At 27.0% G+C, this 26985-nt stretch overlaps 1 protein-coding gene across 2 annotated transcripts; it reads left to right on the top strand.

Moving 5' to 3' along the window:
- The first annotated feature begins 122 nt into the window (after positions 1-122).
- LOC129957170 (RNA polymerase-associated protein LEO1-like) lies at positions 123-26906 on the top strand. 2 transcript variants are annotated; one of them, XM_056069359.1, is made up of 20 exons: positions 124-179; positions 288-372; positions 2658-3698; positions 4213-4281; positions 4522-4578; positions 4662-4715; positions 6182-6235; positions 7981-8046; positions 10571-10627; positions 10721-10762; positions 11525-11566; positions 12424-12533; positions 13620-13747; positions 16414-16498; positions 20185-20279; positions 20798-20935; positions 22112-22247; positions 23095-23287; positions 24650-24744; positions 26771-26906. In XM_056069359.1, exons 2-20 carry the CDS (start codon positions 336-338, stop codon positions 26834-26836), a joined length of 2565 nt encoding a protein of 854 aa, XP_055925334.1. In that variant the 5' UTR covers positions 124-179; positions 288-335; the 3' UTR covers positions 26837-26906. The 2 variants fall into 2 exon arrangements, with proteins under 2 accessions (XP_055925333.1, XP_055925334.1); XM_056069358.1 differs by having other exon boundaries at positions 123-372.
- Positions 26907-26985: the final 79 nt, after the last annotated feature.

The following is a 26985-nucleotide window of genomic DNA, read 5'->3' as shown; positions in this document are numbered from 1 at the left end:
AAAAAAGCGCAACTGGTATAAATTCGAAAAAATGAAAATAATAGCTTTTCCGAAACTGTATAAAAAAATGCATTAATTCTTAGATCTCCTTGGCGGCTGTCTGTGGCTAACTACTCAACTCATAATTGTTGCTTTTTCGTAATGTACCGTTTGTAAATATTGTTACTTGTCCCACCAAAGTAAGATTTTTGTTACTGTTTGTGAGAATTTTAATTTTATGTGATAAAAAAGCCCCCAACGATCCTAGATTGTTCGTTTTATCATTATTTAAATTGTTTCGTTTGTAGTATCTAGTCATAACCTTATGGTTTCACGTGGACTTAGAATAATTTGAAATGGACGATTTGTACAGTAGCGAAGATTCCGGTGATGGTAAGATAATTTATGAATCATGCGTGTGGTATATTTGTATGTTTTCAATAATCTTTAAATTCTTTTTTAAGTTGTAGTGTATATTACATTCACATTTTTTTTTTTTTGTCGCGCTATCGAGTATAATATCGCGCGCCTAATTTTTTTAAGGTGCTGATTAATTATATTTGCGTGTGTTCGTAGTATTTTTGACTTGCATTTTATACTTCTAATATGTGCACAGATAAAAAAGTTATTATCTTCTTATATAAGACTACTAATTGACAAACATTTAAAGTAATTTTTTTCATAATCATTAGACATCCTAATTTTACATTATTTCAAAGCAAATTAATCTGCATTCAGAATTGTTAAAAGTTATTATCTTCTATATTAAAAGAAAACTGTTATTTCTGAAACATTGTTACATTTGCATAGTATAAAAATGCAAGTTTTTGACATGCATATGGTATAAATAGAATTTGAATTTTCTTTTGTATGTAACAATAAATATCAAATATGACTGTTTTAAAATGCTGGAAACTTTTTTACCAATTTATGACTTTTATATATTATATTGAAAGGAAAAAAATGGAAATAAAAATAATTTTGTTGTTACATCTGTCACAACATGAAATTAAGTAATTATTTCACTTGGCAGATATTTTTTGATTAGAAATTTCATTTAAAATGACCTTTTAAGAATGCAATTTTAACTTAAATAGCCAGTGGTATCAATTAGCACTTGGAATTGATACCACTATATATTTAATAGAAATAAAATGCTTATAAGTTTATTTCATGTAGGTATATTAGTTCATGTTTTTCAAATGAATTTCTAATAATTATGGCTACAACGGATATATTTTTAATAAGAGTAAAGATATATTTTTAAAAAAAATACTTAGCAAGACAGTGTTTCAGTTTTGTATTTTTTTAGTTATATTCTTTCTGATAATTTATACTTCTTTTTTTATGTAATTTAAGTTTTTCTCTTTCTATTAATAACTACAATTTAACAAAATGTGTAAATTTTTCTTTACTCTGAAAGTTTACTAAAATGAAGATTACAATATAATTGTCAAACTCTAATTCATTAAAGGTTATAAATTGCCAATTTAACTGTATTCTTTAGTTAATATTTGGCAGATTTTCTATTATTTGCAAAAATGACCTTTTATGAAAAGGATTTATTTGTAAATGTTTTTAAAACTTTTTATAAAAATGGCCTTACATTTCGGTGAAACTAAAGGACACTGAACATATTTCATCCCAATGAAAAAATTTGTTCTGTATTTTTTTAGTTTACCCAAAATATATTAAAAATATTACAAAAATTGTGTCCTTTATTGTAGAATAGCAGAACTTGCAAAAAAAAAAAAAAAAGTCCACAGTCTTATAGGATTTTAATATTAGATGAAACATTTACATGGATAGATTGGTACTGTTTCTTGACCTACTACCAGAATTAAAAAGTATGATTCTGGCAATCTGATGCAAAACAATAATTAGATACGGAAGCTGAACAATCTGATGCTGAAGAACAGCAATCACTGAGCTTGAGCTTAGTGGAGCTTCATTCAATAGTCTGATGCAAAAGAGCAGCAGTCAGATGCTGAAAATCAACAGTCTGATGCTGACTGTTTGTAAAGTTCTTATACCATCTAATTATGTCCTTGAAAAGGGAGGGGGGAGAAAAAAAACAGAAAAAGCAAAATTTTGGTGGAATTTTTCCTTCAATATTTAACTACATTCTTTCAGATAATTTATTCCCATTTTTCAGTTCCAGTTTTTATTGATCACTCATAAAAATTATTGAGCGAAATTTTTTCTTCTTTGTAACTTGTTGAAAATAAAGAGGGAAAAAATTAAGAAAAAATATTTTATCTTAATTTTTTAAAGGGTAAGTTTTTTCAATATTTTTTTTTCCACTAATAAAATTGAATTTCAACAATTTCAATATTGATCTGTAATTGAATAATAATGAAAATATTAGCAGTTCTGTGAGTTTATCCTAATTAAGCACTGCTTCTAAGTGAAATTCATGAAAGGTATGGTTTGGATGGAATCATAGTAATTCCTATGTTTTTCATAAAAACCTGGCACAAACTGTTCTGTAATTATTATTTTTTCTGTTTTCATGTCATATCAGATTGATACAGTTAATATATTGTAGAAAAGAAACATAATTATTATGAATGTTACAATGTGTGATTTCCATTAAACTCATAATTATAATCTGTATTTTTTTTATTCTTTTTTCCCCCTTCTTTTTTTTTTTTTTTTTTTTTTTTGTTGTTGTTTAGAGAGACACAGTAAAAGATCTTCTCCTGAAGGAAGTGGGCAGTCTGATGGTAGTGGTCAAAGTGATCAAGAATCTGACAATGAACAGAGTGCACAGTCAGAGCAAAGTAGGGATGGATCAGAAAGAGATAGTGGTTCCGAGAGAGGAGGAGGCGGTCAATCTTCTCCTGAGCATTCTCAGAATGAATCAGATGCAGGATCACCTCAGCAGCAGTCAGATGCCGAGTCTGAAGCTCAGCAATCTGAAGCTGAAGCAGAGCAGTCAGAAGGTGAAATGCAGCAGTCTGATGCAGAACAACAATCAGATGCTGAGGAACAGCAACAGTCAGAAGAAGAGCAACAATCTGATGCTGAACAATCAGATGTTGAAGCTCAACAATCTGATGCTGAAGGACAGCAATCAGATGCTGAAGCTCAACAGTCTGATGTAGAAGGACAGCAATCTGATGCTGAAGGTCAAGAATCTGACGCTGAAGGTCAACAGTCTGATGCTGAAGCTCAGCAATCAGAAAATGAAATACAGCAATCTGATGCTGAAGCTGAGCAATCAGATGCAGAGGAGGAAGGACAGCAATCAGAGGCTGAAGTGCAAGGATCAGATGCAGAAGCACAGGAATCTGGAGAAGAATCTGGAGGACAACAGTCAGATGCAGAATCAGCTGCTGAACAGTCAGATGCTGAATCAGAAGCCCAGCAGTCAGATGCTGAATCTGAAGCTCAGCAATCCGATAATGAGTCTGTAAAGCAGCAGTCTGGTGAAGATGATGATGATCGAAATGTATCTGATGCAGAAGCAGAAGAACCTGATGCACGATCTGAGAGAGTTGCTTCTGGAAGTGAAAGATATTCGCCCAGAAGTAGTTCTCCTGCTAGTGCTCAAGCTAATTCAGAAGTTGAACAATCTGATGAAGAAACTGAAAGGAAGGCTGCTGAAGACTCTGATAAAGAAAGTCATCAATCTGATGATGCACAGTCTGAAGCAGAGCGTCAGGATTCAGATGCTGCTTCAGATAATGAGCAATCTGATCAAGAAAATAAGTCAGGTAGTTATAAGTATTATTTTTATAATGTATGATTCAAAAATTATATTAATATGCTAAATTCTGAGAAATATCGTATTTTTTTTTCATACTTCTTTTTTAGTTGCAAAAGTACACTGAGCTGTTTGAGGCATCTGTTCATTGAAAATTCGGCAGTTACCATGCTAATAGAAACATATATGTCTATAAGAAATATATATATTTCTATTATCAAACAAAACAAAATTGTCGAACCAAACAGATTTTTATTGAATTGATATTATTTGTTTTCAAAGAATAATGTAATTTCATCTTGTATTCTGATAACACTTTCTAAATTCACTTGCTAATACATTTTAAGTATTATTCTGTGACTAGAACCCTAGATAAAACATATCTTAACAATAGTTGTAACAGTATAATACCCAATTTCATATATATAGCATCTTTCATGTTTAGAAACTTGAATACTTGTCTTTAAAAATTGAATTAATTATTGCTTTACTGCTCTTAAATGCTGTCTTTCTTTTATATTTAGTTAAAAGTGATGATGGCAGTCCTAAAAGAAAAAGGAAAATTTTAAGTAGTGATGAACATTCTGACAGAGGTAAAATAGTTGCTTTTATTTTTATGAAAAATTATTTATTTTCAATTCAAAAATTAGATTGCATTTTAAAATAACTACTACCAGATACAAAGAAGGCTAATTCATTATAAATTATTTATTTTATATGTTGATCTTTAATTTTTTTTTTATGATATATCCATATTTTTGGATAGAAGGTATTTGTAATATATGATGTGAATTTTTTTCTTTGCTAAATGGATTATTGTGTTGAATTTTTAGACTCGGATGATGATAAGAAAAGTAAAGCTTCTGTAAAATCTGGATCTGAAGCAGATAGTAAGTATGAAGTTGAATCTTAATATCAGTGGATCAAAAAACACCTTAGGAAAAAAAAATTACATTCCCTCCTTTTTTTGTAGATTCTGAAGATGAAAGACCCCGGAAAAAATTGAAAGTTAAACGAAAGACTTTGGGTATGTAGTTACTTCTTTTATTTCTCACTATGGTAATTGGCATTTGTTAATTTTTTTCACACATGATTTATCTGATATTGTATGAGTTGTGCAAATCATTCATCAAAATTATTATCTAGCAAAAAGACTTATATGCATCTGCTGGACATTTATATTATTCCTAACTGACCTCTTTTAATCTTTCAAGGATTTTTTCTCCCCATTTGCAATTTTGATATCAATTGAGATATTTTTATATTTTTTTTTATTACACTTGAATTAGCCATCATTTTGTAAATTATACAAATCTGCACATAAAAGATGCTATCTATTTAAAGATCTGCATAAATCAAACTCTCTTGAATGTAATAATTTTATTTTTTACATACTATATTTCTTTTTCTCATGCAATTTTGTTAATTAAAATAATGGGAATATAAAAAAAAGTTATAATAAATGTAAAAATAAATAATAATAATAAATGTAAAGATAAGAAAAATTGTTTAAAAAATAATTGTGAACTTAAATTTAAATTGGTTTTTAGTAAATATATTTGTTTGAATTAAATTATTCTATATGAAAAATCATTTCTGCTTGAAATAAAAATATGTCATATAAATTTTATTAATTAACTATTAAATTATGTAAACAAATTACCAAGACAAACTAATTATCTTTTTGCTTGGATTGGACTTAATTTGAATTGAAATATTTTTAATTGAGTCAAATCATACATTATGCTTTAATAAATATGGAGAACTGAGAACCAGCATTTTTCATATTTCTTTATTTAATGATGTCAAATATTACAAATTTTATACTGTTTTTTATTTCTTTTTTAATTAAATTTTCAAACTCTGACAAAAGGGAAGAATAAAAAATAAATGAGATACTGATTATAAAGAATTGACTGAACTGCCTTTGGAATTTCATTTAATAAAATAAAGTTACAAAGATGTAATTTATTACAAATATATTACTTAAAATCAAGAAATGTTAATAATTTTGCATTTTATTTATCTGCATTTAAAAGAATATTATTAAATGACTAATATGCTTTTATTATTTTTTTTAAAAAAATTATGATTTTTTTATTTAATAGAATATATTAGAAATTAATTTAAAATTTTATTTGCTTACTTTAAAAATATTAATCCTTTTAATTTGTTGGTCTGATTTGATTTGCCATTTTGAATGATGCATTTTTTTCACAATTTTATAGATAATGTTTAGTATAAAAGTGAAAAAAACAAAAACAGCAAAAATATTTTTATAATTCTATCGATAAATATATTTTTTCAGTTTCCTAAGCATTAAAAGGGATGCTTTCACTTATATTTGTATAATTATGCATCTAATTACACTTTCATGTGCTGAGAGTTAATATTTGATAAATAATAAATAAATAAAAAAAAAGTGTTTTGGTTTTGAAATTGCCATAGAAATGTTTATACTTCATTGTTTTAAAAATAAGAATATTATTGCAGATTCTGATGATGAAGATCAAAAGATGAGTGGTCAGGAAGATATGTCTGGTGATGGTAATTTATTTTCATGTCTGATTATGTTTTTTATTGTGTATGCATGTTTGCCAATTTAAAACAGGATGTCTATAATCATTTTTATGTAAGGAACAAAATGATTGATGCCTGTTATGTAAATATTTATATTAGTTGTCATTCTTTACCAGCTTGTAAGCCATAAATATTAGCAGTGTTTAAGTTTTACAAAATTTCTTGTGCACAGCTTAGTCTGCATAAGCCCTCCAGCATAATATTTTAAAATAATTTATAATAAATATTTAATCTGTATTATTTTAAAAACTTTACTATTTTATGAGTTTTCTTTGTATTCATAGAATTTTTGAAAGGAGTATTATCACAGGATCTCACTGTTTCATGAAAACTAGTTTTATGTACAATGTTATATCTAATTGTATATTATTTTATATTATTCAATAACTTCAAATTCTTCTTCCTTAATAAGATGCACAATAAATATCAAGATTGAAATGGTACATTTTATAATGTAAGCATTGTTTGACTGCATTTTAGTATCAGACTTAACTAGCAATAATAAAGATTTAATCTTTTAACTTACTAGCCAAATTGAAACATGATTATAAAATTTTAAAAAAATATATTAATGGTCACTAATTTCAAAGCTTTGCATGTGCATTACTGATTGTGTTATACGATTTGTTTGATTGGAGAGATAATTTTATTTTCTAATCAAATAAAAGAATTTCGATATACTACAAGAAAACAAAATTTTAAGAAAAGGACTTGATATAATTTTACAAAGTATATGAAAAAACTGCAGTATAAATGAAGACATATTTCAAAAAATTTTCATTATTTCTTGGAATCTGGAGTTAAACATTAAATATAATTGCCTCAAAAGCATATATAATAAATAAATAAATAATACAAACCCCTTGTAATGGGACTTTTTCAGTATGCAAAAAGTAAACAGCATTTTCATGTCTTAATTTTTTATTTTTAAACTTATTTTTTAATTAATTTATTTTACAATTATTTGTAATTATAATATGGAATGGTATTGTTTCTGTATTATATTATAATTTTTCTCAAAAGATTGTTAATTAGTTTAACAATAACAATTAAATTCATGGCATTGTGAAGATAATTCTTTCTTCTTTTTTTTAAAATCTTAGGATAGAGTAAAAATTATGTTTATGCCATTATAATTTATGATGTTATCATTAAAACCCTTCCAAATTTTACTTTATTTGTATTTGCTTAAATCTCTTGATTGCAATTTAAATAAAGAAAGAAAAAAAAAAATCAAATGTCATATTGTTAATTGTATTGAACTTTTTATTTTCAACTTTAGTTATTTGTCTAGAAGAATGCTAACTAACAATGAAACATTAATTTTTTTGTATTATTATGCAAATTTTATTTTTAGCATCACTGTAATTTTTATATTTTACTTGTGTAAGTTCTAGATGTGTCATTGACTTTGATTCATTATTTCTGCAAAATAAGCTGATAACATCCATTATATTTATAATTTTAAATTAACAGGAAATTGGTGATTTAGTTGTAAAATGTTTCTTAAAATAAATAAAATTCTTCTATATTAATTCGAAATGAAAATAAGCCTTTTGGCCTTTACCTTATGAAAAGAAGCCTTTTACATTATCTTTCCCCTCACCTGGGAGGAGCAGAGTTAGGGGATAGAGAATGTAAAAATTATTTAAATTAATCCTATTTATGGTTTTATTTATTCCTAAATTTAAAGTTACTTATTTTCATTTCAGAATCTGCTGCTACTTCTAAAAGAAAGAGGAAAATGAGTAGTGATGATCAAGATGAGTCAGGGCAAGGTAATTATTTTATTCTGATGGACAAGGACAATTTATTTTATTTTATGCTGAAAAATTTCAAAATTTAAAAAGATGTTTTGTTCGAATTACTTTCTAGATATAATAGTAAATTGTGTTCATGAATTTGAAATGAGTTTCCGACTGTCAGGAATGTGATTATTCTCAAAATTTGCAGTTCAATTGTATAAAAAGAACTATCTTAAAGATGAAATGCAGTGACCACATGTAATCAGCAACAAGGAACTACAGAGTAGAAATTTTTGGCTAGGGAAAAAAAAAAAAAAAAAAAAAAAATGTTATGAGCAATTAAGTCCAAGGAAAAAATTAGTATTTAAGGAAATTTTCAAAGATGGAATCTGTCAAAGCTGTAGATTGCTGAGAAATAGTCATCTTCAGGGCCCAGGATTCAAAATTTTATTCTGCATTTGAATAATATATTTGATGCTCAGAAGCATACTGTGAAATAGCCATTGTCAATCAAAACATACACACACAAAATAAAAGCTAGTTAATATGTCCGAAATATACTACATGGATAATTGACAAATAAATGTTTGCTAAAATATGCTAGAGAGGCATGTTTGCAATAAAGTACTAGCTTTCCCCTCATGTTTGTTATTCTTTATACATTAAAATTTTTTCTGAATTATATGTTTCTTAAAGTCTTTTTATGAAAATCATATGCTGTTGATTCCTTTTATAAATATTTTGAAATGAATGAAAAGGCCAAATTGGGTTGTAGTTTTGATCATTTTTTCTGGACATTGCTTTATGTCAGTTCTTGGATTTCCCCTGTTTTGCCTTTTAGCCAGTCATATACCTGCATAAATATATAGTTGTTTTTTTTTTTGTGATAATTTAAAATATTGATTGTATTTGTATAAATTTATGATGGAAATAATAGTTTGAAATGGGATAATAGTTTTCTGACTTCTATTATTCATTTCAAAATCATGTTATGTAAATCATTTTATAACATTTTTCTGGTTTTAATATCATGATTTTGTTATACCATATTAGCAGTACCTTACAGTGTTGCCTGTGGCATAACATCCAAGAGGAAAAGGTACTTTAAACTTAGTCTATCCTCCACCCGATATGACATAGACATGTCACACAACATTAAACAAACAAAAACATATATTTAGAAATCATCAAAAATAACTACAAAATAATTGTTATAGTACACATTCAGAAATATTTAGACTGTTAAAAAGGTATAAATATGATATGTTCATAGACAAAATAATTCACTAAAAATATACAATAGAAAAACTGTTTTAAAATTTCTTCATGAGATTCATTTTTCCTCTCTAATTCAATTGCAGTGGGATTTAAAGAGAGACTGTTACTTCACTCAACAGAAGAATCTCCTTCCCTAAGTGTGGACATTCTTTCTGTAATATTCACTAATCAGACATTTCTTTTCTGCACATTTTCATTATCGCACAACAAACGAAGCATTTTGGTATTTAATGTTCTCCGGCTAAAGTTGGAGTCCCGTTTTGTTTTTTTTAATTGCTCTTTAAAATTGGACATAAACAAACAAAAAAAAAATGTATCGCATATGCATACCACAGCTCTTGCTGTTTCTGCAATCACAGTTTGAGGTTTTCACACATGCATGGATAATGGATAAGTGCAAAGCACAGATAGTGCTGTTTTATGCATGTGTGAATCGTTGTAGGAAAATAATTAATAATAGGAGTTAATAATTATAAAATTCCTTTTTTATTTTGATATGACTTCAATATACTAAAACCTTCCCCAATAATTGCTTGACAAAATGGTACAAATATCTCCAATATCATTTAAGTATTTCTCGAGTTTTTCTCTTTCGAACATACAGACGCTTTCAGGAGACTTCATTTTATACTATGTATAGATTCATATACACATTGATATTGATTCAAAAACAGATTTTTTTAAAAAAATTAAAATTCAGTAGTCACTAGTTATTTTTTAAATCTTGGTTTTTATTTGCAGTATTTTAATACATAGCAAATCTAAAAGTACCAGCTTGCAAAAACTCTAATTTTCTTAAAGTAAAAAGCTTTTATGTTGTATGATTTCAAATTTTCAATTTGTATAATCTCAGAAATTTTACTTTTGAATTATTTATTATTTAGACAATTATTTATTTTTTAAAGTTGCATTATCTTTAATTTTTTTTAACAAATATTAATTTAGTAGCTATTTTTTTTATGAAATAGATATGGAATTTTAAAACCACCTCTCTTCTACTTTATTTTAAGAACCGAATTGATTTTTGTAATATAATTTCTGGTATTGGAAAAAGTTTAGTTTGGGTTCTTCATCTCTTAATTTTAAGAGTTATAGTTCTATAATGTGGCAGAACGTAGAAGAAACTTTATTTAATATGTACCTGTTGTTTTCTCTAAAATTGATGAATTAAAATATTTTTTTTAAAAATTTATTACTTTGTTGTCAAAAAATTGTGTTAAATATTAAACAATGGTGAGTTGAATTTTTTCTAACCAATAACTAATTTTTTTTCACTCAGAATCTGATGATGATAGGAAGAAAAAGAAGAGAGCCACAATCGATGATTCGGACCAAGGTATGCAAAAATGCAATGTGTTGAAACGTTTATAACTGGCGACCCTTGAAAAAAAAGGGTTTTTTAATTAAACTTTTTTTAATATATTTTTAGGCTCAGATGTAGAAAACAAAAGTGCACGAGCTTCAGACGATGGTATGTTGGAAACTTAATTGAATTTGTACACAGTTTTCATTAACTGACTTTATGACAGAATTTTGTATTTTAAACATTCTTTAATTTAATTTAGGCAGAATTTTTAAAATTATTTGCAGGTCAAAATAAATAAATAAATGCAATTTTGTATATATGGTAGTCAAATTGAAATTTTGTTTCAACTGTAAATCAAGTATTTTTTTCTTTATGAAAAAAAATCATTTGATACTTTGAAATAGTTATAAGTAATATATTCTTAGTTAAATTTTCATAATGTGTAAAATTACATACCAATAAATTTGTCTTTTTTTTTTTTCTCATTCTAGATATATTGTTATTTTTAAAAAATTTTATACTGGATCGTCATTTCCCCTGCCTCATATTTGTAAAATAAACTGAACACTGTATCTGTTTTATCTAACTTTATTTATTTATTTAATATTATTATTTTTGTTAAATTATTTTTTGAAACTTTTTTGAGGCAATTTTTTTTAATGTTTTACATTTTATAGAATTTTTTTATTGTTTTAACTTATAACTTTACAAAAAAAAAGTTTTGTTTGTTTTTTGTTTAGATAAAAAGAAAACTTCAATATTTATTATTATTATTTTTGTATGGTGCATGCCTTAAGATACTTTTGGAATGTTTGTCTTTTACCTGTATTTTTAATCTATGTTTTTATAATGTGATTATAATATATATGTACATGTAATTATCTTATATATGATTTAAATTAAAATATGATTTTTATTTTTGTTCAGATGGAGAAAAGGGTGAAGATGATGAAGATGGATCACCAAAAGGTATGTAAATTTATTATAAAACTGTTAAAAAAATTTTTTTTTATAAATTTATTTATACAAGATAGTAGAGCCTTTAAACATTTAAAATGCCTTTATAGAATTAGTTCATTAATCAAATTTAATAAAGAGCTGAAAATAAAATCATACTGCAATTTACACTTATTAATACTTTGCAAAAGGTTCAAGCATGTAATGATTTAATAAACATAGGGTCGTTATAACATATAAAAAATTTCCTATGATTTTATTACATTGTCCCCAGATTGTTTGATCTTTTAATTCTTAGTGAAATATTTTTTTAAAAGTTAAAAAGATCTTCATTATATATCAATACATTTGTATCTGTTTAGTTATTTAGTGGTATTTTTAATATATAGCCCTGGCTATTTTAGTTTAGATGTATTAACATTCAAACTGCTTTTGAAATCCACAATAAAAAGGTTAAAAAAAATCAATTTTGGATAATTAAATTTCTTATTCTTGTCATAATTTATCTAGCTTTTTGTGAAGCTATCAAGAATATTATTTTTTAAGCCCTGTTTGATTAATTAAGGGTTTTCCTACTTTTTAGTGAAATACACTCTAAGAAACAAAACAGCTATTTTTTTTTAAATATAGATTTCTTTTTTTTTAATTATTTTTAAGATGAAATAACACCAGCAGTGTAATCTTTTAATTTAATGATACTTAATGAAATAAAGATTAGATGCCTTTAAAATTTAATGAAAGATAATGTTTTATATATATATATATATATATATATATTATAATCCTTTATGATTACATAAATTTTTGTATATATTATGATTTTGATTTTCAAACATCATATTGATTTATTTTGTTTTAAATATATATAGCTACTGCTACAGATCTTTTTGGTGAGGACTTAGATATCAGTTCCGATGAAGAAGGTAAAGAAAGAGCTGCTGCTGCTGCTATGAATGGTGAAATGGACGGATTTTCACAGGTAATATTCACTCTTCTAATGATTAGTGTAATTATTACAAATCTAACCCCTCTCATTCTATAATAAATTGTATAATATGTATAATAGATACATTTAATTTTTTTTAAAATTATACATTTAATTAACTTAATATTTAATTAAACATGTATATTTACCAATATATGCTATTTTTGCATAACTAGAAAAGAATGTTGTCCTCTAGTGTCCCTGTATGTAGATGATAGTAATTATGCATAATGAGGTGGGACTGGGATACATAGAGTCATGATGATAGCTAAAAAAATATGCAAGTAAAAAAATAAAATGTTGTGAAATTCTAATCTGTGGATTTTCAATTTTTTTCTTCAGTTTTGAGTTCAGTTGTAGATAATAATTAAAAAAAACTGTTTTTTCATTTAAAAAAAAGCTAAATAAATTATCACTTTAAAAAAAAACATTTACGTGAATATAAAAATCTGCTATTTATTATCATTGTATATTTTAATTCCATATAAATGCATGTAAATTTAAAAAAATCAGTTATTTTTTTTGTTGTTGTTGATTTATGTCCCTTGTTTTCCCACTAATTCTATAGATTATATTCTATATTCTATATGTAAAATTCATTTTTAATTTTTATTTCAGTTATTCTGTTGATAATTAAGAGTTAATTGCATTTCTATTACTTTAAATCAAACTATCACAATTGGTATGGTGGCTGAATTTTGAAACTAGAAAATGGTTAGTTCGATACCTGATTCCATTTTATATCCTCTGTCTGTGTGTTGCTGGTGCTTATTAAATGAAATTCCCTCCTTTTGCTATAGTGTAAAAGTTTCAAGGGAAATACTGATTTATGCATCGTACTTGATTCAGAGTTATTCATCTGGATGCCAATTAGCAAACTTCCTGTAGCTTAAAAGTACTGCATTATTCTATCCAAATTAAGTTTATTGATTTCTCTGTTTTATATTATTTATTTATTTAAGGGTGTATTTGACAAAAAAAAAAAAAAACAAAAAAACTATGCTCTTTATTTTTGCCTGTTAACTAAAGAAGACTTGTAATTTTGCATTATGCACTTTTATCTTCTTTTTTTTTTAATAGGACCAAGAAGAGCAAGAAGAACCAGTGCCAGAAACAAGAATTGAATTAGAAATTCCAAGAATTTGTGCCAATCTAGGAAAAGAGGTCCATTTTGTGAAATTACCTAATTTTTTAAGTGTTGATACAAGGTAATTTATTAATTTAATTGCTGTTGATAATGCTAACTTGGAATTGTTATTGATTTTATTGGATTGAGATGCTAAATTGGTACTAACAGCTTAATCTGATTCTGTGACTTTATTCACAGTTATTTCTCAGTTATCTTTCCATATACTTCTTGACTGAGCCCAGCTGAGCTTAAAAGATTACTTATTTAATAATTGACTATTATATCTTTTTTTTAATGTAGTTTTTACTTTTTATTCATTTTTTACAAATTATTTATTGTATTTAATCACTTTAATTTTTTAAGTAGCATTTTAGGCTTGAGTTAATTTTTTGTTGTGTGGGTTTTAAAATAATTAACTTTCTAGTACCAAATGGTGGCATTGAGTGAAAAGTACTGCATAATCATATAACCAATTAATGTTGAATTTTTCTCTTGCTGAAACATCTGTGATTCCCAATTACATTTAAATTTTTAGTTTTTATTTTATTTTAATTTAGCTTTTCTTAATATGCTGCGGTGATTTAAAAAAAAAGTATCTGGAATGCTACATTTAAGATGTCTATTATAGATATCATCTGCAAATTTTCATCAAACATTTCTATTGTGACTTTTATATATAACTGGTAACACTCAGGAATTTATTTCATTTTATCATCGATAAATAAATTTGTTTTTAATGGGATAAGAATTTTTACTCTTATAAATTTTTGAAATGGTGAATGTTATTGAGCAAAGAGATTCTCATCAAAATTTCTGTTACAGGAATATTCAGAATGTCACGAAAGCATGTTAAGGATGCCTCTTTATCAAAAACAATAATATTTTATTTCAATAAGATGTTGAAATATAGTAGGGATTTAGTAGACTATTTATTTTGAATAATCGTCCAGATATCGATAAGATCAGTTAATTATTGAACAAGTCTTGCAAGAGAAATTATTAAATAAGTTCTTGTATCTTTTGATTCTTGTCAAACAATTTTAAAAGATCATCTAAGGTTCTTATGCAACACTTCTCAAGTTATTTCAAGAACTTAGAATTTGTTCCAAAAGCCACAGTGCTCAAGTAGTCCAAGAGATGCTTTATCAAGATAATTCTTTCTCAAATGCATTATTGCCAGCAATGAAACTTGAATATATGCTTGTGATACAGGAAAAGCTCGACAACCAAGTGAATGACACTTGAAGTAAGACCAAAAAGATCATGTCCAAATCACTCAAAAATTAATGTAATAATGACTGTTTTCTTTGGTTGCTGTGTTGTATATTATGAATTCCTATGAACTGGCCAGATAATAAGATTATTATTTGAAAGTTTTGTACTGTTTACATAAAAGGTAACCCGAAATTTGATGAGAAAAACTCAGGGTTTTTGCATCATGTGCCTTTTCACAGTGCAAATATTGTTTGTATGTTTTTAATCAAATATTCAACATATATAGTTCAGCAAACATATTCATCTGGTATGGTACCATGTGACTTTCTTATTTACATGGGTGAAATTGCCTGATCAATGAACTAATCCTGACAATTAAAATCTTAGAATTATCGAACTCTAATCCACCCTAATGGGTGTTTTTTAAATTTACTCAATGCTTCGATTCAGAACTGTCTAATCAAGTAACCTTAAAATAGTAAATGTTATCTATACTTAAAAATTCATGCTCAACATAATTTGTCACTAAATCATCAATCCAGTTAAGCAGAATATAAAAGACTGTAGAGCCTGGGTGCTTCCAAAGAACTCCCCCCCCCCACACACACACGCATTATTGGCATTGGCCTCATCATGGTCACTGTTTTAAATCCATTAATTCAATAAAAGAAAACTTGCTGCAAACTATAAAGAGATTTCACAAAAACCACTTTAATGCTTTTTTTTTTTTTTGACAGAAGAACACTGCAGTCAGAAGAAATTACTTTGAAGGAGATTCAGTGAATTTATACCAGTAAATTGGTATGCTTTGTTTTATGCCACCTTTCTGGGTACATTTTGATAACAGTAATGTCTAGATGGTATCCACTCTGATTGAGGCTGATTTGCTAATTTCGAAATCATTAGATTTAATTGCATACTTTCACTTGGGAAAAGGTTCCAAATGTTATAAATTACATTGTATATTGTTACAGACATGAAATGTTAAATTGGGGGGAAAAAAGAAAAAAAAAAAAAAACTACATTGCATAAATTTTTACAGAATGTCTTGGGTTTTATTAATCATTTTAGTTTCTTTTAATTACTTGGTCCCTTTCAATCATTTGATTTTTTTCTTTTCTTTAAAATATTTATGTTCCAATAATATTTTTCTGAATATTACTAAATTAGAAAGGAACAATAAAATTTTAGACCATGTTTTTTTTTTCAGTAATACTTTTATTGAATCAAATGACTTAAATTCTAATTCTTTTCATTAACAATAGCATTTTTCGTATTGAAAATACGCTCCTATCTTTAATTATTTAGGTCATGCTTGGATTGAACACCCTGTATGGTAAAATTTATAATCTAATTACTTTTGTATACATTATATAAATGATATAATAATCTCATTACATGTTTGTAGTTTAAGTTTATTGCCTTATATAGGCATTATCTGTATTGTCATTACTGGTTTGAAAAAAATTGGAAATCTGACTGTTTTAAAACAGCAGACAATTTCATTAAATTTATCATTATTATTATTAGACCATATGATCCATCTTGGTATGAAGATGAAATTGATGAGGATGAAGTTTTAGACGAAGAAGGACGCGCACGCTTGAAACTGAAAGTAAGTTATATTTGCCATACATTACTTTTTTATACTTTTATAAAGTGACAACGTGCTATCTTTCTTTGGGAACCCTCTCTTATTCAGGGAACTAAGTGTCTTTTGAATCTTTTTCATTTCAGCATGTTATAAAATGTTCTGTGATACATAGTTTTGTTATAAATTATTGTTACAAATCTGTAATGTTGCTTCCCAAAACAGTTAATTCTATCATAGAAAAGATAGTTTTATGGACAGCTCTTTTGGATTCTGGATCACTGACCCCTGGTCTTTGCAGCAAAATGGATGATGTTTTAATCTTTAGGAATTTTGACGATATGACCAATAGAAGGTGAATTATGATGATTTTTTTGGGAATCTTCTGTGCCCTGCTCTGGAGCTTATAAAAGCCATTGGACCAAACCGCAGTCAGTCGTAAGATAGTTTGGAAAGAATCCGTGAGATCAGTTTAGCAGAGCTCAAGCGATTAGTAGGTTGAGAACTGAGTCTTGGAGCTTAGTGTTGAAAGCTCAAGTGATTGATGAATTGAGCTGTGCACCGAATGTTAGAGTTTATTACTGAGGCAGCATTGAGTCATATTTGGAGTAACAGTCTTACAGTATTGAATTGGTTGTTGAGTAAAGGAGACAGTGGAGAATAGCAGGTATTTGGGGAGATATTAGTAAATAGCTATTTGGATTCTCTTTTCCTGCTGAGTTCTGTCTGGCTACATTGCGTGGTGTTGTGGTTTTTTATTACCTATTATTAGGACTTGTATGTTGCTGTTTGTTGCAAATGCTTCCATGTATTGCTTTTGTAAATCTCAGCTGTGTTATTGAGGTCTCTTGTCTGTGTCACTGTACACCTACTACTGCTAGCCCATCGATTTGAAACGGAATTTTTATAATAATATATACTGACTGCTTTTGGCAACTAGCTGGTCTACTAGGAGTAAAATTCTGAGTTAAATATTTTATGTGGCCTGCTCTTTAAAGACCTCCTCAACATTTTAAAACTTCAAACATATTGACATATTACACATGCTAATTAAAAATCTTTATTCTGTTCTGTTCATTCTGCTATATATACAGGGTGTTGCCGAATTCGACCGACAAATTCAGAAGGGTGATAGGAGGCATCAAGAGGATAAAGAATCACCGTACAACATGGGGTCCCAAACGACGTTTAGGGGGTGAAAATCGCAAAAATATAAGGAGTCGGCAAACTATTGGAAACTAAAAAATTAATAAAAAAATAACAAAAGGTGTTTCAACTATGATTTTTTTTTTTTTATGTGAAAACACATTCTTAAAGGCTGTTTTTCATGTAAGTAACATACCGATTTGATGAACCAAGGGGTCGTAAATTATTGAAAACGAAAAAGCAGTTTAGAACCCTTATCTGCAAAAACATTAACACTTTAAGAAGAATAAAAGCTTGAAAATATAAGGAATTTTATACTCTTTAATTTGATATAAGTCTGTAGTGTGAAAATGAGGTGGTTTTAATATATTCAAGGACGAAGCTTTCTCGTATCTAAATTTTAAATGCGTTCGAGGAATATGAAAGCAGCGAGCATTGCAGAATTGATGGTTCGAGGAGTATAAAAGCAGCTTGTATTCGTTAAAGAGCAATGCACAATTGATAGTCGATAAGTTTCATTCGCAAACAACATGTCAGATTTCACGAATGACCAAAATGCGGATATGCATTTAATTTACGACCGAGCGGATGATAATGAACGGCTAGCATAAAGAATATACCAATAGCAATATCCAAATAGGCGTTGTCCACAGCACAGCATTTTTGCAAATATTAATAGACGGTTGCGGGAGACAGGATCCTTCAAAATAACGAGGCCAAATGCAGGACCCGAACGCCTCAGTGGCGCAAAGTACCTTTTCTTACAGCACGTCCTTACGTATTTACGGCAGGAAATACCGGCCATTGCACGCCAAAACATGTGGTTAATGCATGATGGTGCACCAGCTCATTTCTTGAATTCTATGCGTAACTACCTAGATGATACACGTTCCCCGGACCTCAATCCCTTGGATTTCTTCTTCTTGGTCCATATGAAATCTCTTGTTTATTAGACACCTTTGGATACATTGAAAGATCGTGTAGCACGGATCGTCGTCGCTGCTGGAGAAATCGCAAGCACACCTGGTATGTTTGAGCGCGTCCGGGGGGCCTTTAAACGTCTGTGTCGGTTGTGTAATGGCCTTCGCGACCGCAACATTGAGCAATTTTTATAAAAGTTTCTCATCGTCTCCTTTATTATGTTAAAATGTCTGTGCTGTAAATGTATGCTATATCTGTATTCCAGCAAATAAATTTTCAACGTCGCTGGCGACTTTATATTTCTTTGAAAATTCTTATCGCCTTGATGCCTACTATTACTCCTCAGAATTTTTCAATAGAATTTTGCAATACTTTCTGCAAACATTGGTGCCGATGTTGCAGCGAGGTTTCTCGGCAAGCAATTTAGTTTTTCTTGAATATCTTAAAACCTTCTCAGTTTTCACACTACATATTTATATCAAATTAAAGAGTATAAAATTACTTATATTTTCAAGCTTTTATTTTTCTTAAAGTTTTAATATTTTTGCAGATAAGTGTTCTAAACTACTTTTTCGTTTGCAATAATTTACGACCCCCTGGTTCATCAAATCGGTATGTTACTTATATGAAAAATTGCCTTTAAGAATGTGCTTTCACTTAAAAAGAAATTCATAGTTAAAATATCATTTGTTATTTTTTTTATTAATTTTTTACAGTTTCCAACAGTTCTCCGACTCCCTACATTTTTGCGATTTTCACCCCCTAAACGACGTTTGGGACCCCATGTTGTATGGTGATTCTGTATCCTCTTGATGCCTCCTATCACCCCTCTGAATTGTCGGTCGAATTCGGCAACACCCTGTATATATATATATATATATATATCCCTAATTTTCTGTCCTCTCATCGAAAATTTAAATTTAAAATGAGAGGACAGAAAATGGAAATGAAATGACTACTAACACAAAAAGTTTCTTTCTGCAATAATTTAAAAAAAAAGCTCCTTTTTTCTTTTTTTTTTTTTAATATTTCATTACTGCTTATTTTTAAATTAAAACTTAATTTTAAATCCAGCAGAGATTCAAGAACTTTATTAAAAGCATATTTAAAACCAAAATCTAATAATTCTGGGAAAATAAACCATATTTGCGTATATATAAATTTATATATGAACAATTTATCACAATTTGTTGTTTTGTTTTAAATATATAAGTAACAATTCTATTTTTTGAAGGCAGCTCCTTTTTTGTTTCCATATGGGTTTGGAAAACATTCGCGATATATACAAAACGAATTTCATCATTTCCTACTTAAAATATATTAAATGTAAAACTTTTTTAGCAGAATATTTAACATTGATGTTTAAAATTTCCCTTTATGTATATTAGTTATATTCAGGCTTGTTTAACTATAAAATGCAGCTTGCATCTTGACTTTTCCCAACTAATATAAATTTATTATTTTTTTAATTTGTAATTCATAAATTCTTTTTTAAAATGTTTTTTTTTTTTTTCATTTTATTTGTAAAATTTTTATTTATCATAAATTGTATGTTTTTTTAATAGCTTCTTTAAATTATTTTCCCTGGTTTTAGTATTTTATATATATATATATATATATATATGTAATGTTCCTTTTTATAGGTTGAAAACACGATCCGGTGGCGTAAGGTTTATGATGATGATGGCAATGAGCAAAGAGAAAGTAATGCTAGAGTCATTAAGTGGTCTGATGGCAGGTAAATAGATTAATTAAGTTCTAAATATATATATAATTTTTTTGTAGTATTAATATTATATAATGAATAAATAATAATAATTTATTTATAATACATTTTTCAAGTATTTAAAATATTTACTTGGAACTATTTAAAATCATTTCATTTTACAATTTAATTTTTTTTTTTTTTTTTATAAAATGTGATCAGTTAATATCATCTCCAAAAAAGTTGGAAAAAATTAAGTGACAAACTAATACACATGTGACAATGGAAGATCGATATCTGGTGAATGTCAGCATACATAGGATGAGAATGTTGATGCTCATTAGAGAATGTTGACATTCTCTTATTTCAGTTTATTTCATTGTAAAATATATTTGTTTCATTGTAAAATATATATATATGTAATTTAGATATATCCTATAAATGTATCTTTTATAGTGTTGTTTACTTTTTGAAACATCAGTTTTAAAATTAAAACAATGCTCAAAAACTTTTGATGACATTTTATAAATCTTAAATCTGTTTTCTTTTAGCTTGTCATTGCATTTAGGGTCTGAAATATTTGACATTTATCGACAGAACTTAATGCCTGGGGACCATAATCATATATTTATTCGTCAAGGTACTGGTTTACAAGGCCAAGCTGTATTTCGCACAAAACTTACATTCAGGTTTGATTGATCTTTTTACCTCTAAAGCTCTTTCAAAACCTTTCTTAAAATTCTTTTACATTTTTATTTATCTTTTGATTATCGTAAATTACTTATAAAATAAACAAAAAACCATTCACTATTTTATTTTTATTCTACAATTCCTTTTGATTCCAATATTGAAAACAGATCTTAAAACATACAGGGTTGTTATAATTAAAGTTTGTCGATTCAGAACCATTTACCTTCCTTTATCTTCCAATGAAACATAATTTCACTAGCATATAAGAAAACTAATGCATTTGGAAGAAAATGAAACTTGAAGGAGAAGAAAATGGAACCTAAAATTGTTTCTTTCCCTATATTGCTGAGAAACATTGATCTAGTTATAGGGTTTTTTGATTAGTGAATTTTAATTTTAAACTCAATGAAAAACAGTTTCCTTGATTTGTTTAAAAACAAATCTGAAAAAATTGCTATGAATTTTCTGCAGTACCACCTATTGACTTAAAATAATTATTATTTTCCATTTTTTGCATAATTCTTCATTTGTATTGCATGCAAGTGAAATTATGTTTTGTTTGGATTTATATAACTATCTCTAGAGCCTTCTAAATTTGTGAACTTTATTATTAACAACTCTGTATTTATGATTATTTTATTGATTATTATGAAAACATAACTGTTCATGCTACTGCTGATTCTTTGTAACTGAAAATATCATAAAGCTTTGAATGTCATGATTTACAATGTAATTCTCATAATCTGTTATAATATATGCTCTTTACTTGATGGTTTTAAAGTTTTTTACAAATCATTAATGATTAACTTATATAACTTGAAATTTTTCTTAAAACGTTAGGAATAGAATATTATTTAAGTAAAATTAATTGCTGTTTCAATTAATTTTTGTCCTTTTTTTTTTATTGCAAATACTGTGTATTTTGGAATTGTTTTTAGATTTGTTTTGCAGTGTTCAAATGTTTTTTTTTTTTAAATTGAACTGTCTGAATTTTAGTATAGTAATAATTTTTAACTTTATGTTTGCTACAGCATACACTAAGTTTGACTCTTTATTGAGTTAAAATTAAATGATTTTTTTTAATAGTTATTTCAAATTGAGTGTTATTTTTCTCTATTATAGTTTTATTCTTGTTTCATTTATCTTTTTTATTAAGTCATGTGCTTCTTTTTTAGACCTCATTCCACTGACAGTTTCACTCATCGTAAGATGACTCTATCATTAGCTGACAGAAACCAAAAAACACAGAAAATCAGAGTTTTGCATAATGTTGGTAAAGATCCAGAAGCTCATCGTTGGGAAATGATAAAAGTACGTATTGCAGGCTTTTGAAATAAGACCGTGATCATCTCTATAAAATAATTGATGCATTCTAATACAGTGTGGTTTTGTTTAATATTTATAAGGATGGAATTTTATAATTATTTTTTACCTATTTCTTAACATATCAGATTTTTAAAAGTCTGCATAATTGTGTGTTTTAGGTGTCAATGCTCTATTGTATTATTGTTGTAACTTAATTGTCAATTAATCCTCTGAGCCTAATCACATCTTTCAAATCTTAATATTTATTCATGGATAATTAAAGAATGTACATATTAAAGTGGAAAAGGTTGATTTTGTCATTTAGGAGAATTAATCAAATATAGCTAAATATTGATTCCATATATATGCAATCATCTAGTACAGAAAAAAATTTATTTCAAGATTACATAATGTTAATTATTATGAATTAGAAATTAAAGACTGTAAAATAGAAAATAATTAAAATTAAATAAATCCTCTTGGAAAGCTGGGAGGCAAACGTAGACTCCTTTATATCTAAATTACTATCTGACAACATAGATATTTGATATTGGAAACAGTCAAAATTAGGGCTTGACTATAACTTTTCAGCCCTTAACTTCTAAGATATTGTAGTCATCAAAAAACTTTAAATAGGTTCGGTTGGTCGGTTTATAATTGGTGAATAACTGAAGAAATTTTCTTGAAGTCTTGTCATGAGACCATTGCAAAAGGTAATCACCCCCATAGGATTCTACCAAAAAATTTTAATACACTCATAAGAGAGTTTTTAAGAACTGTTCTTATTAAATTTATTAATTATTATCAAATTCTTTAGTGAAAATATTAACATTTTTCTTTTATATTTTTGTAGCAAGAAGAAGATAGATTGAAAGCTTCCATTCGTAGAGAAAGCAAGCAGAGAAGAATAAAAGAGAAACCAATTTCTAGAGGAATAAATTCTTCTTACCTTGAACATGATCGAGATGATGATGACGATGATGGAGCAATTTCATTGTCAGCCATCAAAAATAAATACAAAAAAGGAGGAGCTACTACTTCCAAAGGTACATTTAGAGCTTATTTTAATTTCATTAAAAACTTTAGAAAAGTATACTCATTTATTATATATTTTATGTCAGAGATGGCTTAGTTGAAGTCAAATAAGAACAGCTAAAACAAGAATAATATTTATATGTGATCAATTTGGTGCATTGCTAAGCTCTGGCTAGACTTTTGCATCTTACTTTTTATAAATAAGGCTCAAACATATATAAATTCGATAAAATTTATTTAAATGCTGCTATCATTATTTGTTACAGAACTTTCATTTTGTTGTTAAATGCATTTTAATAAGTATTATATTTTATCTTTCCATATTTTTATTTGCTTATATGGGGACTTGTGTTTTAGCTGAAGGATAATATGATAGAATTTTAATTTACACATTAGTTCTCAAAAAGTTTTGTTAAGTGTTTCATTATTTTTTTTTTTATCTACGGCATCTGACATAAAAGTTTACTGTTTTATAGCAAAACTTTATATCTTTTTGTGGACAGTTTTTAAACTGTGAATGCCTAATACCATTTACTTGTTGAAATTGTGTAGTTGCAAATATACTTTTTGTTATAGAATTTTTTTTAGTAATGATGGTTTAAATACCTTTTATTTCAGTTCAGGTTAAAATGGATGATCTTGTTTAATAAACTATTTCTGTGAATGTTTTATTCCTAAAAGAGTTTCAATTTCTTTATTTTGAATCTCGTTATTTACATTGAGTATATATAAAGTGGTTTCCAAGTGAAAACATGTTCCATCTGCTTTGTTGAGTATTTGACTTAACTATTTATTCTTCTTTTAAATCATACGACTAAAAAATGTGACAAGATAGAAAGAAAATTCTTGTTAGCTAAGTTGAGATTATAATTGAGAGTTATGAATTAAGAGTTAAAATATTTATTTTATACTTTCACAAACATAATTCATTTATTTAAAAGTTTTAACCTTTTTATATATTTTTTTTTTTATTCATCATGTTTATTTTATTTAAAAAAAAAGAAATCCAATTCCTGATTTATTACTTTTTTCAATAAAAAGCCTTAGACTAATGAAACTTTTACTACTAATAATTATATGAAATTCATCATATGATAATGTTAATAAACATTGATATATAAGCATATGCTGCAAACCAGTATATTTTTTATTTCAGTAATCTAATTAATATTTGTTAACATACAATTTAAATGCTGTGAAATATATTTATGTTACAATGTATTTTAAATGAAGGGGGGGGGACTGAGAAAAGAAAAAAATCCCCTTTCTCCTGCTTTCCTTTATTTTTTCAAATTGTATATGTAAATATTGAAATTCTGTCTCTTTATAAAATAATGCGTTGATGTCTTTTTTTTTTTTTTTTTCCCCATTAGGAATATACTCATCTGATGAAGCTTCAGACGATGAGGGCAAAGAAAAAACAGAACAAACTCAGGAAGCTGAGGGAGATGACGACGATAGCGATCTGGTTTGTTTATTTACTTTTTACTATATGAATATTTTTAAACATGTGGTATTTATATAAATTTAAATTCAATACAATTTCACTTCTCTTGTGTTGAAAAATTGTCCTTTTTCCATTGCAAATTAATTTTTTATATTTATATACAATTTAAGTCTATGTACAAGTTCATTTGTTTTAAATTGCTACTTTTAATTTTATGACTATGAATTATTGATTACCTATAAGTTACCTTTTCTCTCCCCCCCCCACTGTATTACTTGAGGATGTCAAGATAAGCTTACTATTTTTTTTGGAAGTAAATTAGTTAACAGAAATTTTAATATACTATATTTCAAACCATGGTGAAGTTGCTAGATTCTTCAAATAAATCTTGAAAGTGTTTTGTTCCATTCTTTCATTTTGCTGAGTAAAAGATAACTAGCAGATAGATTTGTTTTAACTGTTTGTTGAAAGCAATTAAGAACCTCTTATAGTTTTTTTTTTAATATTTTGAATGTTATGCGTGCATATCTACTACAAACTTGGGTGATGAAATCTTAATAACAAAGTTGCTTAAGAATCAGAAGGTTGTGGTTCCAAAATGGATTTACCAAATCTACTGTTTGTGTGGGTCTGATATATATTAAATAAATCCCTTTCAAACATTTTCCCATTAATGTGGTGTGGAAGCTTGTTGAAGGATGCCAGCTCAAGTAGCATCCTACCTCAATTCAAAATTAAAAACTTTGTGCTACAATAGTTGTTAGGTAATTTCAAACTTAAAGCGTCCAATAAATCAAATAATTCTGTAAATCATCATGAGTTCTTTAATTTATATGCTGATATTCTTTAATTTATATTCTTTTATTTGATATGCTGTTCTTTAAGCAGATATCTGTAAACATATCCCTGCTTGTTTCTGAATCCTGAAGAGTTTTCTCCTAGATTGTTTTCTCTGTTAATAATAAGGGTATTTACAAAGGATATCTACAAGAAATTTTATTTAACCTAGAGTTAAAAAATTTGGTGTGAAATGTAGTTTGAGGGTGAAAATAGACATCTTAATTTTAAACATTTCTCAGAATATTTTCATGTATAACTTTCAACAATACTTTTGTTTTTCTTCTATTGATTTAAAGCTAAAGAATAGAGTTTTTGCTAATATTTTCTTATTTGCTGTTAAAATCGTAATTAATTTCGCTTTTTTTTTATATATATATAAAATCTGTAAATAAAGCCCTTCTAGGATATATATAATACTAAAAAAATGCATCTTAAGCTGAATAATTATGTTTGCTACTTTTTAATTCAGCTGATATGATGTTGAGTAAAATGTGCTGCACCATTTTAATGTTTGAATCATATGCATACTTTTAAAAAAGAACAAGAAAGTGTAATTAATGTAGGCAACATGCTATTACATATTAAGTAACACAGTTGAATCATTTGACTTGATACCATTATTGACATTCATGTTCATAATAAACCGAATAAGTACAAGACTATTAAAAAAACATGTCTTAAATTACAATTAGAAGTTTAAACCTGCTGTATTAAGAGTACATTGAGTATAAAATTAAATATAATAGATTAAATTGCAATTAAACTCTGTTACTATTATTACAAATATACTGGTCTTGAAAAGCAGCTAGTTAATAACGAATTACAAATATTTTGCAAGATGATTCAGACTTAATTTTTAGAAATTTTTATAGAGACTGGATAACTGTTAAACAACTTATCATATTTCAGTTTTAAAATTATTGCTTCTGTTGATTCTTATAATGGTTTCTGTTATTGGTCTCTAGCAGAGTGTCAAGTCAAAGATGTAAATTTATTTGCCTTTATCCATAACTAATCTTGATAATTCTTTAGTCTATTAAAAATTGCAGTTAGCCATGAAATTAAAAAAATATATACATTCATGTACTTGGAAACTTAGAACTGATTTACATTTAATTAAAGACAGGAAAAATTTTCTGCAAATTGTAATTTTATCAAAAATATGTAGTTCTGTTCTATTTTAAAAAATGACTTCATTTTTTTTCAGGATTATTTTGATCGTAAAAAAGCGGAAAAGAAAACTTTCGTAGTCGAAGAAAGCGATGAAGATTAATGTGTATTTTATTGTGTAATATAACTTTACATTTGTATATAAAATATTAAATAAATTCATTTTCACATGTCAAAAAATTTGTGTTAAATGTAAATGCATCTTACCTGCAAGAATAGGCTTTTCTATTCCATTCTAACCATTTACATTCT

This window comes from Argiope bruennichi, chromosome 11 (genome assembly GCF_947563725.1).
Source record: "Argiope bruennichi chromosome 11, qqArgBrue1.1, whole genome shotgun sequence".
Lineage (NCBI taxonomy): Eukaryota > Metazoa > Arthropoda > Arachnida > Araneae > Araneidae > Argiope > Argiope bruennichi.
The sequence above is the reverse complement of the archived record's forward strand: the minus strand, read 5'-3'. Positions and strand labels throughout refer to the sequence as shown.